The 25157-nt window shown below is 42.5% G+C and overlaps 1 protein-coding gene across 4 annotated transcripts in view; it reads right to left on the bottom strand.

Annotated features, from left to right (window-relative positions):
* The window catches only part of DENND4C (DENN domain containing 4C), a 255009-nt gene that overhangs the window by 89929 nt on the left and 139923 nt on the right, over positions 1–25157 (bottom strand). For 3 of the 4 annotated variants that reach the window (XM_075825782.1, XM_075825801.1, XM_075825792.1), the window contains exon 20: positions 17198–17353. The exons of the other annotated variant lie outside the window; for it this stretch is intronic. In XM_075825782.1, the coding sequence (XP_075681897.1) occupies positions 17198–17353 (156 nt within the window). The remainder of the gene's footprint in view (positions 1–17197; positions 17354–25157) is intronic. 4 annotated transcript variants of the gene reach the window in all.

Genomic DNA, 25157 nt, shown 5'->3' with positions numbered 1-25157 from the left:
TGGGGTAAGGGTTATGACTCCTTATGTATGCACACCATACTTAACCCCATACTTCTGTTTTCTCTAGGATAAAGATTCCTCTCAGAGACAAACTGATAAAAAGAAGGTTAAAAAATGTGTGACTTGTGCAAAAACATTGCCAGAGTCACATAGGAAACAATTGTGTCAGGATTGTATTGCAAAAATACTAAAAGAGGAACAACCAACTTTCATGTCTGAACTTAGGGCTAGGATTCGTGAAGTGAGTCAGTCAGTAGCCTCCCTCGCCCCTCCTCAAGAAACTCCCTCTTACTCCCGGGCAAAAAGACCATGGATGGAAGTGGATCAAAAATATTGTCCTCCCTCTCAGGGGTCTGACTCGGAGCAGGAGTGTTATTACCTATCGGAGGGTGAGTTAGAAGAAGGAGAGGAACTCTTGCCTTCAACTTCTTCCACTCAAGAGAAAACATTTTTCTTCTCTTCCGAGATGTCCGATACCTTAATTCAGGCAATACGGGAAACCATGGATATTCCCGAAGAAGACCAACCACATACCATCCAGGATGAGATGTTTGGAGGTCTAACGGAAAAGAAAACAAGGGTTTTTCCGGTAAACAAAAATCTCAAAAGAATGGTGACAACTGAATGGGAAGATTCAGAAAAAAGGCTCTTCATTTCAAGAGATTTTAAAAACAGACTTCTCTTTGATCCAGAAGACACTAAACCTTGGGATGAGATCCCAAAAGTAGATGTCCCAGTAGCCAGGGTTGCTAAAAACGCAATCCCATTTGAAGATTCCTCGCAGTTGAAGGACGCCATGGACCGAAAGGCAGACGGGCTACTGAAGAGAGCGGGGGGAATCTTCCTCTGCTTTGATCTCGACTAATATCGCGGCCACATCAGTAGCAAGAGCAATGTTTATATGGTTAAACCAGCTGGAGACCCATTTGATGATGAAGACATTACGACAAGATCTATTAGAATCTCTACCCTTACTAAAGATGGCAACCGGATTCTTGGTAGACGCTTCAGCGGAATCTATTAGATTTGCTGCCAGGAATGGGGCTCTCTCAAATGCTGCTAGAAGAGCATTATGGCTCAAAATGTGGCCAGGAGATACGAAGTCCAAGAACAAATTATGTTCTATCCCGTTCACAGGGTCTCTGATGTTCGGTCCTCTCCTTGATAACATGCTGGAGAATGCAGCAGATAGGAAAAAGGGGTTTCCTGAAGAGAAACCAAAAAAACCCCCTCAGTTTGGGAGGTTTCGCCAACAGAGGGATCCTACCTTACAGAACTACAGCGGGAAAGGGAAGTCCGGTCGCTGGAGTTACCCCAAAGGAAAGGGGTCGAGGATATCTCCTTAACCCCAATAATTCATTTCAGCCCTCAAAGCAATGACGCCAAGAGCGTAGGAGGAAGACTCCTACAATTTTATCCCAAATGGTCGAGAATAACCCAGAACCCCTGGGTTCTAAAGATCATAGAAGAAGGGTACAAAATAGAATTTTCCTCCAGAGAAATTTCTAATAGCCCAGTACCAAGCAAAAGACCTTCATCAGATCCTTATCCAGGACGTCCAGAAACTACTCAAATTGAGAGCCATTTCTCCAGTTCCCCACAACGAAATATGCAAAGGCCACTATTTAAAAATCTTCTTAGTCAAAAAACCAAACGGTTCCTACAGGACAATAATCATCCTGAAATTCAATATGGAGTCTATCAGATCAACTATTCTTCTAATAAGGGAAGAGGCATCAATGTGTACGATCAATTTAAAGGATGCGTATTATCACGTTCCTATCCACCCCGCTTACCAGAGATTCCTCAGATTCGCAATTCAGGACGGTCCTTCCATTCTCCACTTCCAGTTTGTCTGCCTCCCTTTCGGCATTTCCTCCGCCCCCAGAATTTTTACAAAAATTATGGCAGAGATCATGGCATTCGTAAGAAGTCAGGGTATAGTAATTATCCCATATCTAGACGACTTCTTGTTGACGGCAGATACTCCGTCTATCTTAGACAGTCATCAGTCACAGGTTCTTTCCCTACTACAGGAATTGGGATGGATAATCAACTTTCAGAAGTCGAGTCTTCCTCCCCAAAAACAGAAGGTCTTCTTAGGAGTACTACTAGACTCCTCCCTCCAACATTCCTTCCTCCCAAGAGAAAAACAAATACGCCTACTGGCAGAAGTAAGGAAATTTTGGGGGAAAGAAGCCTGTTCCATAAGGGAATGTATGCGGATGTTGGGAATGATGACGTCTTGCATCCAATCTATTCCATGGAGTCAATTTCACTCCAGACCCTTACAGAATCTGATCTTGTCCCAGTGGGATCGGAAACAGAACTCCCTGAATTCAAATTTCCGAGACTTTTAAATCATCCCTCCTGTGATGGCTCTGCACAAACAACATAGACAAGGGAGTCCCTGGAGAATGGTCCCTAAACAGGGAAGTCTTTCTGTCCCTAACCCGAAATTGGGGTTATCCACAAATAGACCTGTTTGCCACGAGGAAAAACTCCCAGGTAGAGACATTCTTCTCCCTAAATCTCAGAGACAACCCATTGGGAGTAGATGCATTGTCCCAACCCTGAGGCATGGATCTGGCCTATGCCTTTCCTCCGTTTCCTCTAATCCGTTTCATCATTATTCTTCCCTATTGGCCAAAAAGAAGTTGGTTTCCAATCGTAAAATACCTAGCGTTGGAAGACCCTATCATGCTCCCAGTCAGGGAGAATCTTCTCTCCCAGGATCCCTTATTCTTTCAGGGAATAGAAACTCTGAAATTGTCAGCCTGGATCCTGAAAGGCAGATCTTGAGGAACCACGGTCTGTCAGATGAGGTAATTTCAACTATCTTATCAAGTCATAAAGAAGTTACCTCAAAAATCTATCAAAAAATTTGGAAGAAATTCTGTTCCTGGTATGGAGACCCAGGACCAGACCCCTTTTCTCCCAACATCGCGAAAATTGTAGATTTTTTACAATCGGGATTCAAAAAAGGGCTTAGCCCTAGTACCTTAAAAGTACAGATTTCAGCCTTAGGAAATTTTTTTAATACTCCCCTGGCTGAACATCGGTGGATCAGAAGATTCACCCAAGCGGTCTCTAAACTGAAACCTTCCCTAAAGAAATCAGTTCCTACCTGGGATTTGAATGTGGTGTTAACGACTCGTTGTGATCCCCCCTTTGAGCCGCTCGACACAATTAGTATGCACTTTTTAACTCTAAAAGCTGCATTCTTAGTCGCTATTACTTCAGCAAGAAGGATTGGAGAAATCCAATCTCTGTCAGGTCATAGAACCGTACCTAAAAGTACAAGAGAATAAGATCATCCTAAAGCTGGATCCTTCCTTTATTCCAAAAGGTATCTACCGCTTTCCATCGAGAACAAGAAATAATTCTACCTTCCTTTTATCCAGATCCAAAAAACCAACAAGAAGAAAAATTCCATTGCCTGGATGTCAGGCGAACAATTCTTCAGTATCTGGATAGAACCTCCTCCTGGAGACGAGATAAAAATCTATTTGTCCTGTTTGGGGGAAAGAATAGAGGAAATAAAGCCTCAAAAGGCTCTCTAGCGAGATGGGTAAAAACTAGCATACAAGAAGCCTACAAGTCCCAAGGACTATGCGCCCCACAAGGCATCAGAGCCCATTAAACGAGGGCAGTTTCGGCATCCTGGGCAGAAAGAAGAGAAGCCTCTATGGACCAAATCTGTAGAGCTGCCACTTGGTCAAGCCATCATACGTTTTGCAAACATTATAGGCTCGATGTTCTGTCCGATACGGATTTAAGTTTTGGACGGAAAGTCCTTCAATCCGTAGTCCCGCCCTGAGCATTATAACCTGGTATTGCTCCTGTGGTGCGGTCATGAGGGATGTACTGGAAAATAGGAATTAGACCTACCGGTAATTGTATTTCCAGGAATCCATCATGACAGCACTCTTACATTCCCTCCCTTATTGAAATTCTGATTTGTGCAATTAACATGTCAGTTATTATCCCTAGAAACAAAATAGGGTTGCATCCATCCTGGTGTAGTAATTGAAAAACACTGGCAAGTGGGTGGTGGGAGGGGCCTTTTAACCTCTCTGTCTTCCTGTTCCTACAGAGGTCAATAGGGCAACCTCCTGTGGTGCTGTCATGATGGATTCCTGGAAATACAATTACCGGTAGGTCTAATTCCTATTTTTTTTAAACTATACGATCCGCAGATGATCGAGCGTTTGCCAACGAGCGTTATATGAACGCTCGTCTGAACGATAAATCGCCCAATGTAATTACCCCTATAACCTCAGTTTTATTGCCCTGGCTTATCGTAATGATCTATCACCTCATGTACTATGTGTCTTTCTGTAACATCTTAAATGTTGTGCTCTTTTCTAAGTCATTCATTTGTAAACTTGCCTTTACCCCTTCAGGACTGAGCCGGTTTTGGCCTTGAGGACAAAGCATATTTTTTCAAATCTGACATGTGTCACTTTATGTGGTAATAACTTTGGAATGCTTTTACCTATTCAAGCGATTCTGAGATTATTTTCTTGTGACATGTTGTACTTTATGTTAGTGGAAAAATTTGGTTGATAAATTCAGTATTTATTTGTGAAAAACACAGAGATTTGGAGAAAATTTGCAAAAATTTGCGGTTTTCTAAATTTAAATGTAAAACAGATAGTAATACCACACAAAATAGTTACTAGTTAACATTTCCCATATGTCTACTTTGTTTGCACCATTTTTTGAACATTCTTTTATATTTCTAGGACGTTACAAGGCTTAGAACTTTAGCAGCAATTTCTCACATTTTCAAGAAAATTTCAAAACCCTATTTTTTAGGGACCAGTTCATTTATGAAGTGGCTTTGAAAGCCTTATATGTTAGATAGACCCCATAAATCACCCCATTTTAAAAACTGCACCCCTAAAAGTATTCAAAACAGCATTCACAAAGTTTCTTAACCCTTTAGGCGTTTCAGAGGAATTAAAGCAAAGTGGAGGGGAGATTTTCTAAAAAAAAAATTGCCGAAATTCATTTAATACATTTTTATTTTCTGTAACACAAAGTTTTACCAGAGAAATGCAACTCAATATTTATTGCCCAGAGTCTGCAGTTTTTAGAAATATCCCACATATAGCCCTAGTGTGCTAATGGACTTAAACACAGGCCTCAAAATTAAAGCAGCACCTGGTGGATTTTGGGGCCTCCTTTATATTACAATATATTTTAGGCACCATGTCAGGTTTGAAGAGGTCTTGCGGTGCCAAAACAGTGGAAACCCCCAAAAAGCTGCCCCCGTTTTAGAAGCTACACCCTTCAAGGAATTTATCTAGGGGTATAGTTAGCATCTTGACCGCACAGGTCTTTTGCTATATTTATTGGAGTTAGTCTTTAAAAATGAAAATCTACTTTTTTTCTGAAAAAAACAAACATTCTTAATTTTTTACAAGGAATAAAGAAGAAAAAGCACCGCGAAATTTGTAAAGCAATTTCTCCAGATTACGGCAATACCCCATATGTGGTAATAAACTGCTGTTTGGACTTACGGCAGGGCTCCGAAGGGAAGGAGCGCCATTTGGATTTTGGAGCACAGGTTTAGAAGGAATGGCTTTCGGTGTTATGTCGCATTTGCCATGCCCTGAAGGGACCAAAACAGTGGAAACCCCGCAAAAGTGACCCGATTGAAACTACACCCCTCAAGGAATTTTCCAAGAAGTATACAGTAGTTAGCATCTTCACCACACAGGTTTTATGCTGAATTTAATGGAATTAGGCCGTGAAAATGAAATCTACTTTTTTAATGAAAAGTAGAGCTCAAATTTAGCTGGAATGGTTTTCGGGTGCCATTTCGCATTTGCAAAGCCCCCGAGAGACCAGAACAGTGGAAACACCCCAAAAGGGATCTCATTTGGGAAACTACACCCCTTAAGGAATCTCTCTAGGGATATAGTGAGCGTTTAGACCCCACAGGTCTTTTGCAAAATTTATTAGAATTAGGCTGTGAAAATGAATATCAATATTTTTTCCACTAAAACGTTAAATGTTTTCATTTTCACAAAGGACAAAGAGGAAAAAGCACCCTAACATTTGTAAAGAAATTTCTCTTGAGTACGGCTATACCCCACATGTGGTCATAAATGTTTTTTCATTAGAAATAAATTAACCCATTCAGGACTGATCCATTTTTTGCTTTTTCATTTTAGTTTTTCCCTCCCCGCTTTCCAAAAGTCATAACTTTTTTTTTTTTTTTTTTTTTTCAGTCAATAGAGTGGTGTGAGGGCTTATTTTTTTGTGGGAGGAGTGGTAGTTTCTATTAACACCATTTAAGGTACTGGGAAACTGAAAATAAAACCCTTTGCAGGCTGAAATTGGAAAAAAACTGTGATTCCACCATTGTTATTTGGGTTTTGTTTCTACGGCTTTCACTGTGCGGTAAAAACGTAAATTTTTTCTGCGACTCAATAAGATTATAGCGATACCAAATTGATATAGTTTTTTTTAATATTTTAGTTTTTACTTTGTAAAAGTGATAGTTGTTAAAAAAAATAAATAAATAATAATTTTGTTTTACCACATTCCGAGAGCCATAATTTTTTTTACATTTTTTGGTCGTTTGAGAGGTGTGAGAGCTTATTTTTTGCGGGACGAGCTGTAGTTTTTATTGGTACCATGTTTTTATACATACACCTTTTTGATCACTTATTACATTTTTTTTATTATGGCTAAGGTGACCAGAAAACAGCAATTTTGGCGTGTCAAATTATCTTTTTTAAGGCGTTCACCGTGCGAGTTAAATAACGGTATATTGTTATAGTTCAGACTTTTACGGACACAGCAATACCAATTTTGTTTATTTTTTTACATTACTTTAGAGGAAAAATGTTTGTTTTTTTGGGACTTTAAATATAAAAATGTTTTCACTAATAACTTTTTTTTTTTTTTTTTTTTTTTACACATTTTATTAAGTCCCCCCAGAGATCATTAAAACGCTGGTAAAATACACTGCAAAACGAATGTATTGCAGTATATTGACATTTTACAGGCTTCTGTAACAGCATGATCGCTGTTCCTGTCCGTTAGTCCTGGTTGTCAGCTGTAATACACAGCAGACATCCGCAGCGTATGGCGCGGGCTCAGCGCGTGAGCCCGCTCCATATATCACCCCCATATATGTGGACGTAGACTGCTGTAGGGCTCAGAAGAGCGCCATTTGGGTTTTGGCGTGCAGATTTTGCTTTGTAGTAGTTCTGTTTGGGGTTTTACTGGTATTTCAGTTTATAATGTGGGGGCATATGTAAGCTGTGTGGAGTAAATCAGGGCATAAAAAGAGGGTATACTTATGCAGTAAATAATCTGCAGATGTGTGGCCAGTGTCGCACTGATAAAATATGCCCAAACTTATCCGCTTTTGGAATGCTCTGCACATTTTGCATTGCTATATTTCGAGTCAGACCTTCATTTTTTCTCCAACGGAGCGGTGTGAGGGCTTATTTGTTGCGGTACAACCTGTCGTTTTCAATGGTACCATTTTGGGGTACATGTGATTTTGATGATCACTTTTTATTCCATTTTTTGGCAAGAAGGGTGACCAAAAACCATCAATTTTGACAATGTAAAAAAAAACTAAAGATAAATAAAAAAAAGTGTTCGCCGTGGGCTAGAAATGTCAATTTTACTTTATTATGTGGGTCGTTACAGTTACTGAGATAGCATTTTTATAAAATATTTTTTTTGTGTCACCACATTCTGAGAGTCATAACTTTTATTTTTCAGTTAAAAATGCTGTGTAAGGGCTTGTTTTTTGCAGGGCACGTGTTCGTTTTTATTGGTAATATTTTGGGGACTTTTTGATCACTTTTTATTCTATATTTTGGGAGGGGTGGTGACCAAAAAAAAAAAAGTGATTCTGGCATTGTTTTTTTACTTTTTTATTTTTGCGGTGTTCACCGTGCGGGAAAATATTATGGTTTTATAGTTTGGGTCGTTATGAATGCGGTGATACCAAACGTGTACTTTTTTTTTTTTTTAACATTTTCATTTTTTGACTATAATAAAAGACTTCTCATAGGAAAAAAAGCATTTCTTGTTTTTGTAACTTACAACTTATTTTTACACTTTAAAAAAAGTTAATAAAAATGTTTTATAAAAACTTTTTTTTGTCCCACTAGGGGACTTGAATACCTGCAGTACAAATTGCTGCTAGAATAAATTTGAATACATTACACTACCTAGGTAATGTTTTGTGTCAATTTGACACAATAGGAAGCCTATGAGGACCAGCCGGCCTATGATTGGCAACAGGGAGTGCAGGGCCGACACCCTGCACAATTAACCGCCGCCGCGGTGTAGCGCCGCACGGCGGTTAACTGTTAAAACCCAGACATAACTGCACGTCAAGGTGCACAAAGTAACTGCTTGCCTGGACGTGCAGTTACGTCAAGGTTCAGGAAGGAGTTAAGAAGCCTGTGTGCTCTGGAAGCTTGCATATATAATTTTTATAGTTAGCCAATAAAGTTATCATACCTATAATACTTTTGTCTTTTTTGACACAAGTATTTAACATTGCAAAAAATAATGAAATATGTAAATTTCACCTCCACTTTAGGCGTTTCACAGGAATTAAAGCAAAGTGCAAAGAAACTGTCTAAATGCTGTTTTGAATACTTTTAGGGGTGAAGTTATTAAAATGGGGTGATTTATGGGGGTTTCCCAAAATATAGGCCCCTCAAGGCTCCTTCAGAACTGAAACCTATTAAAAAATAGGCTTGAAATTTTCTTGAAACTGAGAAATCGCTGCTAAAGTTATAAGCCTTGTAACGTCCTAGAAAAATAAAAGGACATTCAAAAAATTATGCCAATATAAAGTAGACATATGAAAAATGTTAATTAGTAACTACATTGTGTGATATTACTATCTGTCTTACAAGCAGATACATTTCAAATCTAGAAAAATGCTAATTTTTGCACATTTTCCCTATATTTTGGTGTTTTTCACAAATAAGCAATGAATTTATCGACCAAATTTTACCCCTGACAAAGTACAATTTGTCACGAGAAAATCTCAGAATTGTTAGGATGGGTGAAAGCATTCCAAAGTTATTACCACAAAGTGACATATCAGATTTGAAAAACACGGCTCTTTCAGGAAGGGCTTTCCAATACATTATGGATCATAGCTGTAGGGTCCATTCAGTCACACCAGCTTAAAGGCTATGGAAACCTTTGAATTTTTTATTACATCAATGTATTTTTTTTATACTAAGCACTTTAATGGATTGATTTTTTTTGGACTTTTTACAATATAGCTTCTATGTATACATAGAAGCTGTATCCTTCTCTCACAACCGAATACGTCGGTTCAGTTAACCTAACGGCTCGGCTGAGAGTAGGTCCTGCGTGTCTCTGACACACAGGATCCAGCTAATATTGATCACCTCTAAGTTATGAGCTTAGATGTGATCGATTTAATGAGGCTCTGTCACCAGATTTTGCAACCCCTATCTGCTATTGCAGCAGATCGGCGCTGCAATGTAGAGAAGAGTAACGTTTTTATTTTTAAAAAACGAGCATTTTTGGCCAAGTTATGACCATTTTTGTATTTATGCAAATGAGGCTTGCTAAAGTCCAACTGGGCGTGTATTATGTGTGTTACATCTGGGCGTGTTTACTACTTTTACTAGCTGGGCGTTCTGACGAGAAGTATCATCCACTTCTCTTCAGAACGCCCAGCTTCTGGCAGTGCAGACACAGCGTGTTCTCGAGAGATCACTTTGTGTCGTCACTCACTTCCTGCCCCAGGTCCTGCATCGTGTCGGACGAGCGAGGACACATCGGCACCAGAGGCTACAGTTGATTCTGCAGCAGCATCGGCGTTTGCAGGTAAGTCGATGTAGCTACTTACCTGCAAACGCTGATGCTGCTGCAGAATCAACTGTAGCCTCTGGTACCGATGTGGCCGACATGATGCAGGACCTGGGGCAGGAAGTGAGTGACGTCACAGTGTGATCTCTGGAGAACACGCTGTGTGTCTGCACTGCCAGAAGCTGGGTGTTAACGAACAGAAGTGGATGATGCGGATTCGTCAGCATCACACACTCCCATTCCTAATGCCCAGCTAGTAAAAGAAGTAAAAACGCCCCGATGTGCACACATAATACACGCCCAATTGTACTTTTACTGTAAACACGCCCAGTTGTACTTTTGCAAGCCTCATTTGCATAAATACAAAAATGGTCATAACTTGGCCAAAAATGCTCGTTTTTTAAAAATAAAACAGTTACTGTAATCTACATTGCAGCGCCGATCTGCTGCAATAGCAGATAGGGGTTGCGAAATCTGGTGACAGAGCCTCTTTAAGCTGCAGCTTGTATGTCAGACACACAGGAGCCGCTCTCAGTGGAGCCGTTAGTTCAGCTGAACTGACAGAAGCGGTTTCATTCTCTCTAAACCAATTCTATGTATACAAGATACATACATGTATCGTGAAAGAACATTTTAACTAACAGTCAATTAGAAAAGAGCTTAGAATGAGAAAAATACATTGAATAAAAAATAAATAAAAGAAACATTAAAAAACAAAAAGGTGTACATAGCCTTTAAGGAGGCTCGGCAACTGAGGTTTAGTGACAGGATCTGGCTCGCAGTCACAGTTCCATTTCATCCCAAAAGAGTTAACAAATATTGAGGTCAAGTTACTGTACCAGCCAGTCAAGTTTCCCCCACACTAATTTTCGTTATTCATAGACCTTGTTTATTAAATATGGAATGGTCATGATACAAAAAAGGAAAAGTCCTTCCCTAAATTGTTGTCAGAAACCACACACCACTCCAGAACGTCATTGTATGCTATAGCATTAAGATTTCCCTTCACTGGAATTATTGAAAACCATTATTCATCCTCCAAACTTTACAATTTGCACATTCAGGCAGGAAATGGTCACCCAAAGTCCATCAATCAGTCTGCCAGATGGGGAAATGTTATTCAGTACCTCAGAGAACATATTTCCACTGCTCCAGAGATCAAGTGTGGTATGGTTTACACCAAAGAAGCGGAAACTGGGCATCGAACATGGTGATCTCGGAAACCAAACAAACAGTTCTTGTGTTTTATTTTTATTTAGAGGCAGTTTAGAACTTGGCAGTGAAGGGGACACATTTTTTAGTCCCATTTAAAATGTTAAAACAGTCCTACACAATTCCACGTCGCAATAACAGCACTCACAATTGACATGAGCAGCTGTAAGACTAGGGCTACACTGAGACTTTTTGTAAATATACTTTCAATATCGTCCCCCATGACGGCACACTAGGAGGATGATCCCTTGACATCTGTAGGGACAGGAACCGAGAGAGGTTAAAAGGGCCCCACCCTCAGCCTCCCACCAGTGTATTTCATGTCCCTACAGGAGTTAGGACGATGAGAGGATACTCTTCCCCGGGAGAGGGGGGGGGGAATTGAAAACTAACCTTGACGTGGAGGTCAGGATCGGTGTTCTCTTCCTTCCGACTGCGATTCCAGCTGGGGGGGGGGGCTGGTGTACCCAGGTGTTTCCCTCCCACTTGTCGAAGATACCACCCGTCGCCTGCGGTCCCGTGAGACTAACGCCGGAAGGAGTGAAGCACTTCCGCCGGCGTTTCTACCCACGTGGGGCTTCAGCAGGGCGGCTAACATCCGGCGGAAGTGGCATCGCAGGTGGGGACAGCATCGGGAATGCGGAGCAGGTAAAGGACTGGCGTGTTCAATACAATTTGCCACGTGCATCCTGCTCTGAGGTCTGTGTTTCCCAGCTTGTCCGTTCCTGGTGCTGATATGGTGGGGTCCTAGTTTACAGATTCTGAGGTCCCCTGCCCATCTATCGTGAGTTTTTTCCATTATGCCTGGCATGTTAAAATGTAAACTATACTAGCTGGGTCTCCCTCTGTCTATCTCATTTTATTAGGTGGAGAAAGAGGGATTCCAAAACCCTAAGCATGGAGAGCTTAGAAGATCCAAAAAGTGCACTACATGCTCTAAGAAGCTGGCAGACATTAAAAAAAACAGCTATGTTCATCTTGCATTAATAAGCTAATCAAGGATGAACAGCTTTCCTTCATGGATGACTTACGTTCCATGATTAGAGAGGAAGTACAATCCTCTCTATCCTCTCTACATTCTCAATACGCGGCCACTCCTCCCCCGTATAAAAAGGCAAAATTAGTGCACAAACCCCCATCTGATTCAGACACTGAAGGGGGCTCTTGTTCCTCTAAGGATCCAGAGGACATAGACGAGTTGGGGGTCACTAGATTCTGAGTGATATCAGGACTATGATGGATATCTATGGATATGGATGATTTACTAAAAGCAAATCAGGGGTACAATGAATATTAAGGAGGTTGCAAAACAAAAGACCATCCAGGACGAAATGTTTGGGGGTCTATGATCAAAAAAGAAGCGTGTTTTCCCTATTAACGAGAATTTATTTGAGTTAATAAATGAGGAATGGAAGGACCCAGAAAAAAGGCTGGGAGTCTCCCATGAACTTAAGAAACGCCTCCTTTTTGATAAAGAGGATACAGCCATCTGGGACGAAATTCCTAAAGTAGATATTCAGAGGGCAAAGGTGGGGAATCGGACATCCTTGCCATTTGAAGATTCTGCTCAGCTAACAGACCCCCATGGATCGGAAGTCTGACCGTCTCCTAAAGAAGGCCTGGGAGACATCAATGTTCAATATGAAAACGAACATAGCAGCAACTTCAGTAGCTAGAACCCTATTTGTTTGGCTAGGTGAGCTAGAGAACAACCTCAAGGTAAAAACGCCCAGGAACCAATTAGCAGAGTCAATTCCTCTCCTAAAAGCAGTTAGAGTTTCTAGCGGATACCTCAGCGGAATGCATCAGATTCGCAGCCAAGGAGGGGGCCCTCACTAACGCCTTGAGAAGATCTCTGTGGTTAAGATACTGGCAGGGGGGGGGACGGGACGGGACACCCATTCAAAAAATAGGCTTTGTAACATACCGTTTAGGGGAGAGTATGTTTTTGGTCCGGACCTAGACAAAATTCTAGAGAAAGGGGCAGATAGAAAAAAGGGATTTCCAGAGGATAAACGAGCTAAAAGGAAGTTTCCCTTTCATTCCCAAAGGCCCCAGGGTGAAAACTATAGAGGGAAAGGAAAGACAGGTCGTTGGAGTTTTCTAAAAAGAGGGAGGGGTAGAGGCTTCTTGCTCAACCCAAATAGACAGGAAAACAGGCCAAGACGTCAGAGTCGGAGGAAGGGTGTTAAAAATCTACAATCTATGGAGCAACATCACCCAGAACAAAATGGGTCTTAGACCTAATAAGAAATGGCTACCGTGTGGAATTTTCAACCCTTCCTCAGAAAAGATTTGTTCGGACAACTCAACCCTCACAATTTCTGAAAATTCAGATGTTAGACATCAGAGATCTACACCAGAGAGGAGTGATATCTCCAGTACCTCAGGATCAGTGGGGAGAAGGTCACTACTCCTCTCTATTTCTTATAAAAAAGTCAGACGGTTCATACAGGCTAATGATAACCCTGAAACCTCTCAACAATTGCATAATTTACAGGAGGTTCAAGATGGAATAAGTAGCATCTACCACTCCCCTAATAAATGGCACATACAAAAAATATGGTGAAATCCTGTTCCATGTAAAACCCCCTCAAAAAACAAGGGGGCACTCCCTCCGTCTGGAGAAAAAAAGGTTCAACCTGCAGAGGCGACAAGCCTTCTTTACTGTAAGAACTCTGAATCTATGGAATAGCCTACCGCAGGAGCTGGTCACAGCAGGGACAGTAGATGGCTTTTAAAAAGGCTTAGATAATTTCCTAGAACAAAAAAATATTAGCTCCTATGTGTAGAAATTTTTCCCTTCCCTTTTCCCGTCCCTTGGTTGAACTTGGACATGTCTTTTTTCAGCCGTACTAACTATGTTACTATGTATATTTAAAGAAAGGGGCTTATATGTGCAACCTGGCTCTGAAGGACGCTTACTACCATGTCCCTATTCATCCCTCCTCGCAAAAGTTCCTAAGGTTTTCAGTAAAGGACTTGACGGGCCAGGTGGCCCATTACCAGTTTACAGCTCTCCCCTTCGGAATTTCATCGGCCCCAAGGGTATTTACAAAAATCATGATAGAGGTGATCGCTTCCTTTCGCAGACTGGGAATTATTACAATCCCCTATCTGGAAGACTGCCTGATTACAGTAGAGACCCAGGAGACTCTTTCCACTCAGATAAAGCTAGTGACAAGCCAACTAGCAGTACTGGGTTGGATAATAAACTACCAAAAATCAAACTTGATTCCAGACACTCGGAAGAAATTTCTAGGGGTCATACTGGACTCTACCCTACAGATGTCCCTATTACCGGGAGAGAAAAGAAGGACCATAATCTCAAATAGCAGGAGTTTTCAAAAAGCCACCTCTTACATAATAAGAGCGGCAATGAGTATACTAGGTCAGATGACAGCCTGCATTCAGTCAGTGGCCTGGAGCCAAAACCATTTCCGTCCACTCCAGAGGTGGATACTTGCCTCATGGGACGAAAAACAGTTATCCCTAGATCGGAAGATAAAAAATACCCCAGAAGATAAAATCTTCCCTATATTGGTGGACAGAGCACTCAAACCTCAGGAGGGGTGTAATTTGGAATCAGTCTCCAGCAATCCTAGTTCTGACAGATGCAAGCAAAAAAGGTTGGGGAGCCAAACTCCCAGACAATTATATTCAGGGGACTTGGCCACCGACCATAGCGGCTCGATCCTCAAATTTTCGAGAATTGAGAGCAGTCTGGGAAACACGGAGGTCAAGTTCCTTACATTTTCAGAACAACCATGTCAAGATACTGTCAGACAACATGACGACTGTATCTTTTCTGAAACACCACGGGGGTACCCGATCTCCCTCCCTGCTCTCACGGTCTCAGAGAATATTCTTATGGGCAGAACAAAACCTGCTTTCTCTATCGGACAACCACCTAAAAGGCTTGGAGAATACAGAGGCAGATTTCCTCAGCAGGAAAAACCTAGATCCGGGCGAATGATCTCGAAATCAGGATGTCTTTCTTCAGATCACACAGCTATGAGGGGTTTCTCAAGTGGACCTGTTTGCCAACAGAATAAATTCCAAACAAAGCTTTTCTTCTCTCTAAACCCCCAGGATCATCCCCTAGGCATAGATGCTCTATCTCAGCCTTGGGACATGGATCTAGCACATGCCTTTCCACCAGTCCTGCTGATATCAAGGGTCCTTCAGAAGCTTTACAAGGAAGGCCTGAAACTCATTTTGATTGTTCCATTCTGGCCAAAAAAGGCCTGGTTTCCAATCCTGAAGGAATTGGCACTGGAAGGCCCTATAGAACTTCCTTTAAGACCAGATTTGCTAGTACAGGAGCCGCTATGACATCAGAGTTTCCAGAACCTTCACTTATCATCCTGGATCCTGAAGGGGCACTGCTCAGAGAAAGGGGTTTAATCCCAGAAGGTAATAACCTTAAAAGCTAGTCGTAAACAAGTTACTTTCGCGATTTATCTAAAGATTTGGAAAAAATGTACCTCCTGGTGTGGAAACCAACCCCTGGACCAGAATCATCCAGTCATCCAGCAGATTTTGGATTTTTTACAGCAGGGGCTGGATCTAGGTCTTAGACCAAGCACCCTTTCGAGTACAGGACTCAGCACTTAGTACGTTTTTTTAAACCCAACGATCAGAACACAGGTGGGTGAAAAGATTTGTGTGCGCAGCCTCAAGACTAAGGCCGACCATTAGACAGTCATCCCCGCAATGGGAACTCGGTGTTGTCCTCAGGGCCCTAACTAGACCCCCCTTTGAACCAATCGAAGACGTAGACATCAAACACTTGTCCCTCAAAGTTGCCTTTCTAAAAGTGATAACCACAGCAGAGAGACTGGGGGAAATACAGGCGCTATCCACAGAAGAACCATACCTTAGGATAACTGATGATAGAATAGTCCTAAAGCTAGATCCTAATTTCCTTCCAAAGGTGGTATCAGATTTTCATAGAAATCAGGAGATTGTCCTTCCTTCATTTTGTCAGGACCCCAGGAATCAAAAAGAAGAGGATTTTGATTCTCTTGATGTTAGAAGGGCAGTCTTACAATACTTACAGGTTACTGAAGATTGGCGGAAAGAGTCCAGCCTCCTGGTCCAATTTTGGGGGAAGAAGAAAGGACAAAAAAAACCTCAAAAGCTACCATTGCTAGATGGATAAAGACAATTAAAATGTGTTATTCTCTTGAAGAAAAGTCAGTTCCTGTAAACATCAGAGCCCATTCCACCAGATCCACAGCTTCATCATGGGCAGAAAGAAGAGCTTCGCTAAACCAGATTTGTACGTCAGCGACTTGGGCTAGCTCCCTTACCTTTGCAAAACATTATAGGCTAGACCTTTCATGCAATAGAGACTTAGCCTTCGGCCGCAAAGTACTTCATGCGGTAGTCCCATCCTAAACCATCTCATTTGGTATTCTCCTAGTGTGCAGTGATGGGGGACGATATGGAAAGAAAGAATTAGTCTTACCAGTAATACCTTTTCCTTGCGTCCCCCATGACGGCATACATTTACCCACCCTACCTTCTCAGTGGCATGTGAAATTAACACACAGTTAGGATTAGCTAGTTCCTTCCGGTGTAGTGATATGGTAAACACTGGTGGGCGGGTGGAGCTCTTTTAACCTCACTCAGTTCCTGTCCCTACAGAGGTCAAGGGATCATCCTCCTAGTGCACTGTCATGGGGGATTCAAGGAAACAAAATTACCAGTAAGACTAATTCTTATTTTTTCCCCAAAAAAAGCCTCTTTAAAAGTCACATATAAAGTATAAAAGTGTCTATGAAGACAAAATGTATTCATATATGTTTAAATGCGCTATTACATGACACCCATTGAAGAGTTCCCTAGATCAAGAGATGCTCTTTATATCAGCTCTGGCTAAAAGAGGGGGATCCTGCGCAGACAAACCCCCTCTATGACGTCCATATCCACTGATGGCTCAGCTGCTTTAAGCGAATTGTCTAATGTCATTTTACACTAGAAAACACAGTACAACCTAAAACAAAAAAATATTCATCTCACACAGAGATCATGCTGTCACACGCGACATTTCAGATTATAATGTTAGGAGCTTCTGATCTAAATTGTAATGTGAATGCCAAGGTGTGGGGAAAGGTAAGTATCTCTGGGAGAATACCTGTACAAGAGTGTTTATCAGTAGTATCAGTAGAATCAAGCCTGATTAGATCCCTCACGAAGACAGTGTGCTCCCCAGAGTTAGCATCATTAGAATTATCTACGCCAAGACAGCTCACCATGTCCACATCACCTCTACGTGCAGCATTCTGAGGAACTGAAGAGACAACACAGGTTAAAAAAAAAACAAAAAAACATCCATGCAAAAGCAGTTATTACGAAGGCTAAAAGCAGCAATTTGCTAAGTGATCTCAATCTGGAGAAGAGCTGTGACAAAGACATTACGAATGTATGACCCCTTATACACATTAACCCAAGTTGTCTTTTTGCTTAAAGTGCATCTAAAAAAACAAAAACACATGTCTTACCTGATCTGTTAAAGGTGTTGTCCAGGGACGGACCGGTTTTTCATACTGATGACCTATCCAAATGATAGATCGGTGATCGGTATATGATCGGTGGGGGTCCGACACCAATCACCTGTGCCAGCTGCCTCCGGACATCGGTTGTTATGCACTGTTCAGTGCTGGAAGCAGATGGCTCTGTACACTGCATAGCAGCTGTGCTGCAGAACTGAAACTCTGCTCCTCTTCACTTGAATAGGAGCAGAGCTGCAGTACTGCAGCTTGGCCGCTATACGGTTTCTGGAGCCACATGCTTCCGGGACGGACATCTGGTGCCCAAAAGCAACCGGAGCAGCTAGTCGGTGCAGGGTCCAGACCCCCCATCGATCGTATACGGATGACCTATCCTGTGGATAAGTCATCAGTATGAAAAACCAGTCCGTGCCCAGACAACCCCTTTAAGCATTTTACTTCTGGGCTCCCACACACAAAGCACTAAATTTGATTCAGTGTATTATATAACAACATGATGAGCCACAGAGAGCATGATCCATTAATTTATATGAGGAATAAATTAACCTGTGAGAAGATTATAGCGCCACAGCTGCTAAAAAGGTCTGCTGTAAATATCTACTTCCTGGATGTAGCTAATAAGAGCATAAGGAGGTCAGGAAGCCGAAAGAGGCCATAGCTGGCTGCTACAGAAATAAGATTCCGCACACAGTAATAAAACATAGAGTTCTTAACACCACTATGTTGGAATTCTGTATTCACCGTAAAATCCTTTTCGCGTTGAATTCCCTGGGGGACAGAGCACCATGGGTATAAGCCCTTGTCACAAGGAGGCTGACACTAGGTAGAAAAAAAAAAAAAAGGGTTGGGTACACCCAGGCAGGCCCATACCCTTCCCACAGACACTGGACTATACAGTTTGTACAGAAGCAGTGGGAGAGGAAGATAACCATGGTCCCAGAACAACAACAACATAACGACCCGAACAATCCTGGACCTAAGAAAGCAAAAGAGGGTGGGATCTGTGCCCCCCCCCCCCACTGAATTCAACAAAAGGATTTTAAGGTGGGCACAAAAATCCATGTTTTCTTGTTAATGTCATTGGGGGACACAGAACCATGGGATGTCCTAAAATAGTCTCACAGGGTGGGCAAGAGAGGAAATCTGCTGTGCGACTCGACTAAAGCACCGCAGATTAAAGTACATTGTAACCCAGACTATCAAAGGAAGCCACAGTATAAATCTAGAAAATTCATAAAAGTATGCACCAATGACCAGGTGGAAGCCTTGCAAACCTGTGAGACTGAAGCTTGGTGCCGTACTGCCTATGATGCACCAATTCTTGTGGGATGGGCGCTAACCCGATAAACGGGGGAATCTTACCCTTACAAGAAGGATGCGTACTACTCTTACTACATCGAGACAGAGAAGGGCACGTTCTCTCGGGTGGGAGAGTGTGGGGCAGAAGGAAGGGAGGACGATGTCCTAATTGATGTGAAAGGCAGAGACCAACTTTGGGAGTAAAGGATGAGACGATGCAAAATACCACTTTATCCTAATGAATCATAAGGAAGGGAGACTTCTGGGACAGTGCGCTAGTTCCGAAACTCGTCTGATAGAAGTCATGTTCACAAGGACTGCAACCTTTAAGGAAAGCAGCCAGAGCAAAATGTCCTGCAATGAATCGAAGTGGGAGCCCCCAGGACCAGGTTAAGTGGGAGCCCCCAAGAACATCTAGCTGACAAACCGATGGAGAGAGATGAGAAGAGAACTGATCCTTGAAAGTAGCTAGATCAAGGCCCTAATCCAAACCTGAATGCAGAAAAGACTGAAAACCGCAATGCTCACACCAACGGAAATAGACCTCCCCTGTGCAGTGATATACCATGACCGATAGTGGTTTCTGGGCCTTGAGCATTGTCTGGATGACGGACTCAAAAGACTGCAGGATCTCAAAACCATGTCTTCAAAAGCCACACCAATAAACAAAGCTAAGGTAAAGTGAGGTGGAACAGCTGAATTTAGAAAGGAGGTTGTGTCGTAGTGAAACACACCACTGTGCGTCTATTATCAGATTGATGCGATCGGCATACCAGGCCAGGCTGAAGACATCAGAAATACGGGAATGCTCCACGCCTTGACCCTCTTGAGAACTCTGGACACCAGCGAAAAGGGAGCCAAGAGGTGCAGGAGAGAGAGAACCCCTCACAAGGAGTGACCAGGACGACTACAGCCAGTGCCTTGGGATCTTAAGCCCTGGCCACATAGGCTGGAACCTTGTGGTTGAGATGCAAAGAGGTCCACATTTGGAGTGCCCCACTTCCAGCAGATCTGGTAGAAAATCTCCAGATGGGGCGACAACTCCACCGGATGAATCTTTTGCCAACTGAGAAACACTGCAGCCCAGTTGTCCACTACTGGCACGTGGACCGCAGACAGAGTTAAGACGTGATTCTATGCCCAATTGAAGAACAGAGAGGACTTCCACATTACCCCATTGTCTCCTAGTGCAGGCTTGATCGTTCAAGATAGCAACCGCAGTGGAGTTGGCCCAGACAACTCTGCGGGGTCCAATGGGAGAGAGCTAGAAAGATGGCCTTCAATTCTAGAGGACTTATCTGTAGCAGAAATTCCTCCTTCAAACATGTGAAGGCTGAACAACGCCTCCAAACCAGAGAGGCTGGCATCAGTCGAGATGACAAGCCATTGAATGGGCAAGAAGTACTGGCCCTAAAGGTTGGGGAAGTTTACCATCAAAGCAACTCCTGGCACACCTGTAGAGGGAAGGAGGATCGACTTGTCAAGGGAACCCCGAGATTTGTTCCGGTTCGCGAGGATCGTCCACTGTAGAGGCTTCCTATGAAATTGGGCATAAGACATGGCCTCGAAGGCGGACACCATCTTGCCCAGCACCGGCATGCAGAAGCGGATGGGACAGGTAGCATCCTGACAGAGAGCCACTGATCTTGTCCACCGGGAGAAGTACCCTGGCATCGAAAATCAATTCTCAGGAACTCCATGGGCTGAGCTGGCACAAGGGACTCAGTTGATGATCCATACAATCTCTTCAAGGTGTACAGGGTGATCCAGAAGCCCAAAAGGTTTCCTCTCTGGAGGGGGCATTCACCTAAAGGTTGTCCAGGTAAGGGATGACAGCGACTCCCCCCGCGCAGAGAAGCGCCATGAGTGTCTCCAGGACCTTGGTGAAGACTTGGGAATGAGGCAGGGCTGACAAAGAACGGACCTAGGGAGCGTCATCCAAACTGGGCAAGCCGTATCGCCTGATAGGAAAGAGGTCATCCGCCACTTGAAGAGAAGGTTCAAGTGGTGAGACACCTTCAGACGGAGTATGTTTTGGAAGTGGTAGGCCATTGGGGTCTAGAGCAGTCTTGCCAGGAGGGGTTAGGTTTAAAATTCCAGAGGTTGGGGCCACGAACGGATCTGAGAGAGGAAGCGGCAGCGGCCTCATATATAAATTTATCCAGACGATTGCCACCCCCAGCAAAACAAAAAAGGTAAGTGAGAGCTGTTGCCCTGACAGTGAAACGGGGCGATTCAAGGTGGTCTTTCAGGCATGAAGGAGTTGAGATACCCTAGTGAAGCGGTTTAGTCCAGGCTGAGCAGGATTTGATAACCCAGGAAGAGGCGAATGCTTGGTGCAGGGTAGACCTATTATGGGACACGTGTCTGACAGCAATATGGTCATGCTCTTCAAAAGTCGAGACACAATCAGATCCATGAAGGAGAGACTTGCACATTTGGTAACCAATTGCTCTGGAGAAGGGAAAGCATATCCGTATGTTTGGAAACCGTTAAGCGCCTGTCAGGGTGCTACCATTCCTTAGAGTAGAGCTCCTCAAACTTGAGGTGGTTTGGAAAAACTAGAGGCTGGCACCAGTGACGGTGAAAAAAAAACACTTCACCCGAGAGTGAGGTGGTGTGTGGGCGTGTCACCTTAACGTGTAAGGTGACCTTGACAGCATAGATACATGTCTAAATTGGCGGCAGCTATAGTCTCTGGTACAGATTCAGAATCAGAGAATTCCCCAGAGGAGACCGATTCATTCTGCAGAGAGGCAGCTTCTTCAGCGCTGGTCTTAACAGAGGACGCTTGGGAAGAACCGGATGAGCAGGATGTGTCCCTGATGCTTTTGGGCTTATTTTGTGGCCAACCATGAGAAAGAGAATGTGTTGCCCTTGTGGAGATTCTAAGGGAATGTTGACCTGAGCCTCTATTTAGGATGGCAGGTACTCCAGAGACTCAACTATCGTCTGAGAGTGTCTGCAAAGGTCCCCTGTGGTCTAGGTAAAGGACCTTGCCCAGCCAGGGGGGCCCCAACCTGGGAAGCAGGCCCTGGGAGCAAAGCTAGCTAGACTGAACGCAGTGGAATTTAAAAAAAAAGTTATCAAAAATAAATAAATCAGACCACTGAGCTAACCTACCAACTCCTAGTGCTGTGTACTGCTCGATGACCGGTGAAGAGGCTCGGAGAGCAGACTGAGGACTCCTGGGGAGCAGGTGTGATCGGTCCCGAGAATGGCGCTGAACGAGCAATGCCTCAGAAATAAAATAAAAAGATCCATAATGAAGTGTGCGGCGATATGGGGATTGGGGATTTGTAGGGCGTCCCTTATACTCACCCCCAAAGTCTTCGGGCACACGCAGGGTCACCTCTTTGGTAACATCTCACAGTAGTGGGGCTACCAGCATGCATCCTGTGGAAGCATAAAAATGGGTTAGGTGACCGGCGAAGGAGGAAGCGCAGAGTACTGCCTGATTTCCTGGCACCCCCAGGGGGTTGACTAGACTGGCAGTGAAGGCTGACAACCACTCTGAAGCTAAAAAGAATAAATAAAATATAAAACTAAAATAAAAATGTCCAGCAGATGTGAGAAACAGGTTGTGTCTGCCTCCTACGGACACTAGGATAAAATTGATTAAAAACCAGTGCCTGTGGGAAGTTTATGGTCTGCCTGAAAGGAGCAAACACTTTTTTTCCTATTCATCTAGTAACAGCCTCCTAGTGGTAAGGGCCTATACCCATGGTGCTGTGACCTCTACTATTAATGTATCACAAGTTTTTGTTTTTTTTACAGTACAGTTAAAAACAAAGGATAATTTCTTCATTCTACTGTGCACCAAAACACATTAATTGCGTTTATGCACTAGAAAAAAAAAAAAAAAGTGTAGTATTAGAGGAACGAGTAGTTAAAACGCCAAAGACTGTCAAAACGATTATTAGAATTGCATTGGTTAGTAATATCCGCCACATGCACAAAAACAACGACACAGACATGAAAATTTGATGCAAGCACTGTCCTAACATATTGTGAGTAGTTTAACCTGGCATAGTCGGGCAGGGTTTTTTTTGGTGTCAAACATTTGCATGTCCCTAATGCATTTGGTAAGAAAACAGCAACCACAAAACAGTCAGCCAAAAAAAGATAACATCCTTGCACCGTTTACAACTTCATATTCAAACAAAACCTGCAGCAACTTTTATAAATGTATCCTAAATTGTTGGCAGTAGTTCTACATTACCTGAAAAGATGTACATAGAAACCAGAAAGGTTTTGCAGCAGTGTGAATGCAAGATGCAGAAAACAAAATTTTTAAAAAAGGCATTAATCTTTAAAAAATAAAAAATAAAAATTTGCACCACATCACTACCTTTCTTACAGCTCTTTAGCATACCTACAGCCCTCAACTTCGCCAAAAAAACCAACTGCTGTTTATTTAGCACCAATGACAAAAAAAAGGGCAGTGGATACGCACCAGCACCTTTACCAGGTAAGGCATTGTGTCAACAGATAAGAAATTAAAGAGGCTCTGTCACCAGATAATAAGTGTCCTATCTCCTACATAATCTGATCAGCGCTGTAATGTAGAGAACAGTGGTTTTTATTTTGAAAAACGATCATTTTTGACCAAGTTATAAACAATTTTAGATTTATGCTAATTAGTTTCTTAACAGACAACTGGGCGTGTTTTTACTTTTTACCAACTGGGCGTTGTGAAGAGAAGTGTATGACGCTGACCAATCGGCGTCACACACTTCTCATTGTTCCAGCCCAGCTTCTTTCACTGCACAATCACACTGGCCACAATCACACTGTGCAGTGAAAGAAGCTGGGCTGGAACAATGAGAAGTGTATGACGCTGATTGGTCAGCGTCATACATTTCTCTTCACAACGCCCAGTTCCTAAAAAGTAAAAACACGCCCAGTTGTCTATTAAGAAACTAATGAGCATAACTCTAAAATGGTTTATAACTTGGTAAAAAATTATCGTTTTTCAAAATAAAAAAACACTTATCTACATTACAGCGCCGATCGCATTATTTAGAAGATAGGGCACTTATAATCTTGTGACAGAGCCTCTTTAAGCAATAAGTGCACAGTCTGGAAGCAACCGATAAGAAGAAGTGAACACCTCCACAAATACCTTGCAAACGCGTAACAAAAAACTACTTTTTGACAGCTCAAGGTCACGATAGATCAAACTTATCCGACCAAATATTTGACTTGTAAGCAAGATTTAAGCTTAACTGCATTTTGATTGTAATAACTTAGCTATTAAAAAGGGGTTATCTGGAGACAAAAGTCTGGAGATAGAGAAAGTGTGAGAAACGTACATATATTTATACAGTCTCAGAACGTGAGAGCTCGCTGGTTACCACACTTTATCTCTGTGATACTGCCTGAGGAAGGAGCCGATCAGACCGAAATGCGTAGCCTGTATCGTACCTATGAAACTATTTTCTATCTACATAGCGTCTGCCTCCTTGCCATGTGACACTAGAAACCAGCACTACACCACGCTAAAAAGGGAACAGCGCTGATCCAAGGGCTCACTTTTGAGATCTCTCCACCTGTCCAAGGTGCCATTCTCGCAATACTGCTATCGTTCTAAGAACCGGACAAAGCCTTTGTATCCGGCACAACCCGTGGCTTGCAGTTCCCTGAAAAATCTACAACTTAAAGACCATATCTACAGGGGTGTCCTGCTCCTAGCACGACATCACCAGCTGAGCATACTCGTAACATCGCCTGTTCCACATCCTACGTGTTTAATGCCTGCACCGTTTTGTACCTTTTTTTTTTTCTTTCAAGGATGCCAGGTTATGCAGAAATGTAATTTCTATTCCACCTGCAATTACTTTCTTGCCCCCTATTTTAGAAATATATTATCTTTGAATGTTTCTTCTGTAACCTTGTAGCAGTCTGGCCTAACGCCCAGACAAAGTGATCACATTCCTTATTAATTTGTCTCTATCCTAATATTCACATACATATGTGAATACAACTCCTCTACACTCCCCTACACTCCCCATTGAGAAGAACAGATGCAAGTCTGATGTAAGCATCTAATGAAATTATAATATTACATTTGAAATGAATCAGAGTTAGGCACATTGCCTTTGATTGGTTAAACTCAAGCATACACCCCTTTTGAATATTATTGTAATTGTTTGAGCAATAAACCTCAGAGGAGTATTTTTGAGAATACAAGCAATGTCTGTGTCTTACTTCTCTCCGATACATATATCGATATAATCTATGATGTGGATACATTTTTAGAGGTAGTGTCTGTTGGAACACTAG

The sequence above is a fragment of the Rhinoderma darwinii genome, chromosome 1 (genome assembly GCF_050947455.1).
Source record: "Rhinoderma darwinii isolate aRhiDar2 chromosome 1, aRhiDar2.hap1, whole genome shotgun sequence".
Classification (NCBI taxonomy): Eukaryota; Metazoa; Chordata; class Amphibia; order Anura; family Rhinodermatidae; genus Rhinoderma; species Rhinoderma darwinii.
This window is presented reverse-complemented; position numbering and strand designations above follow the sequence as displayed.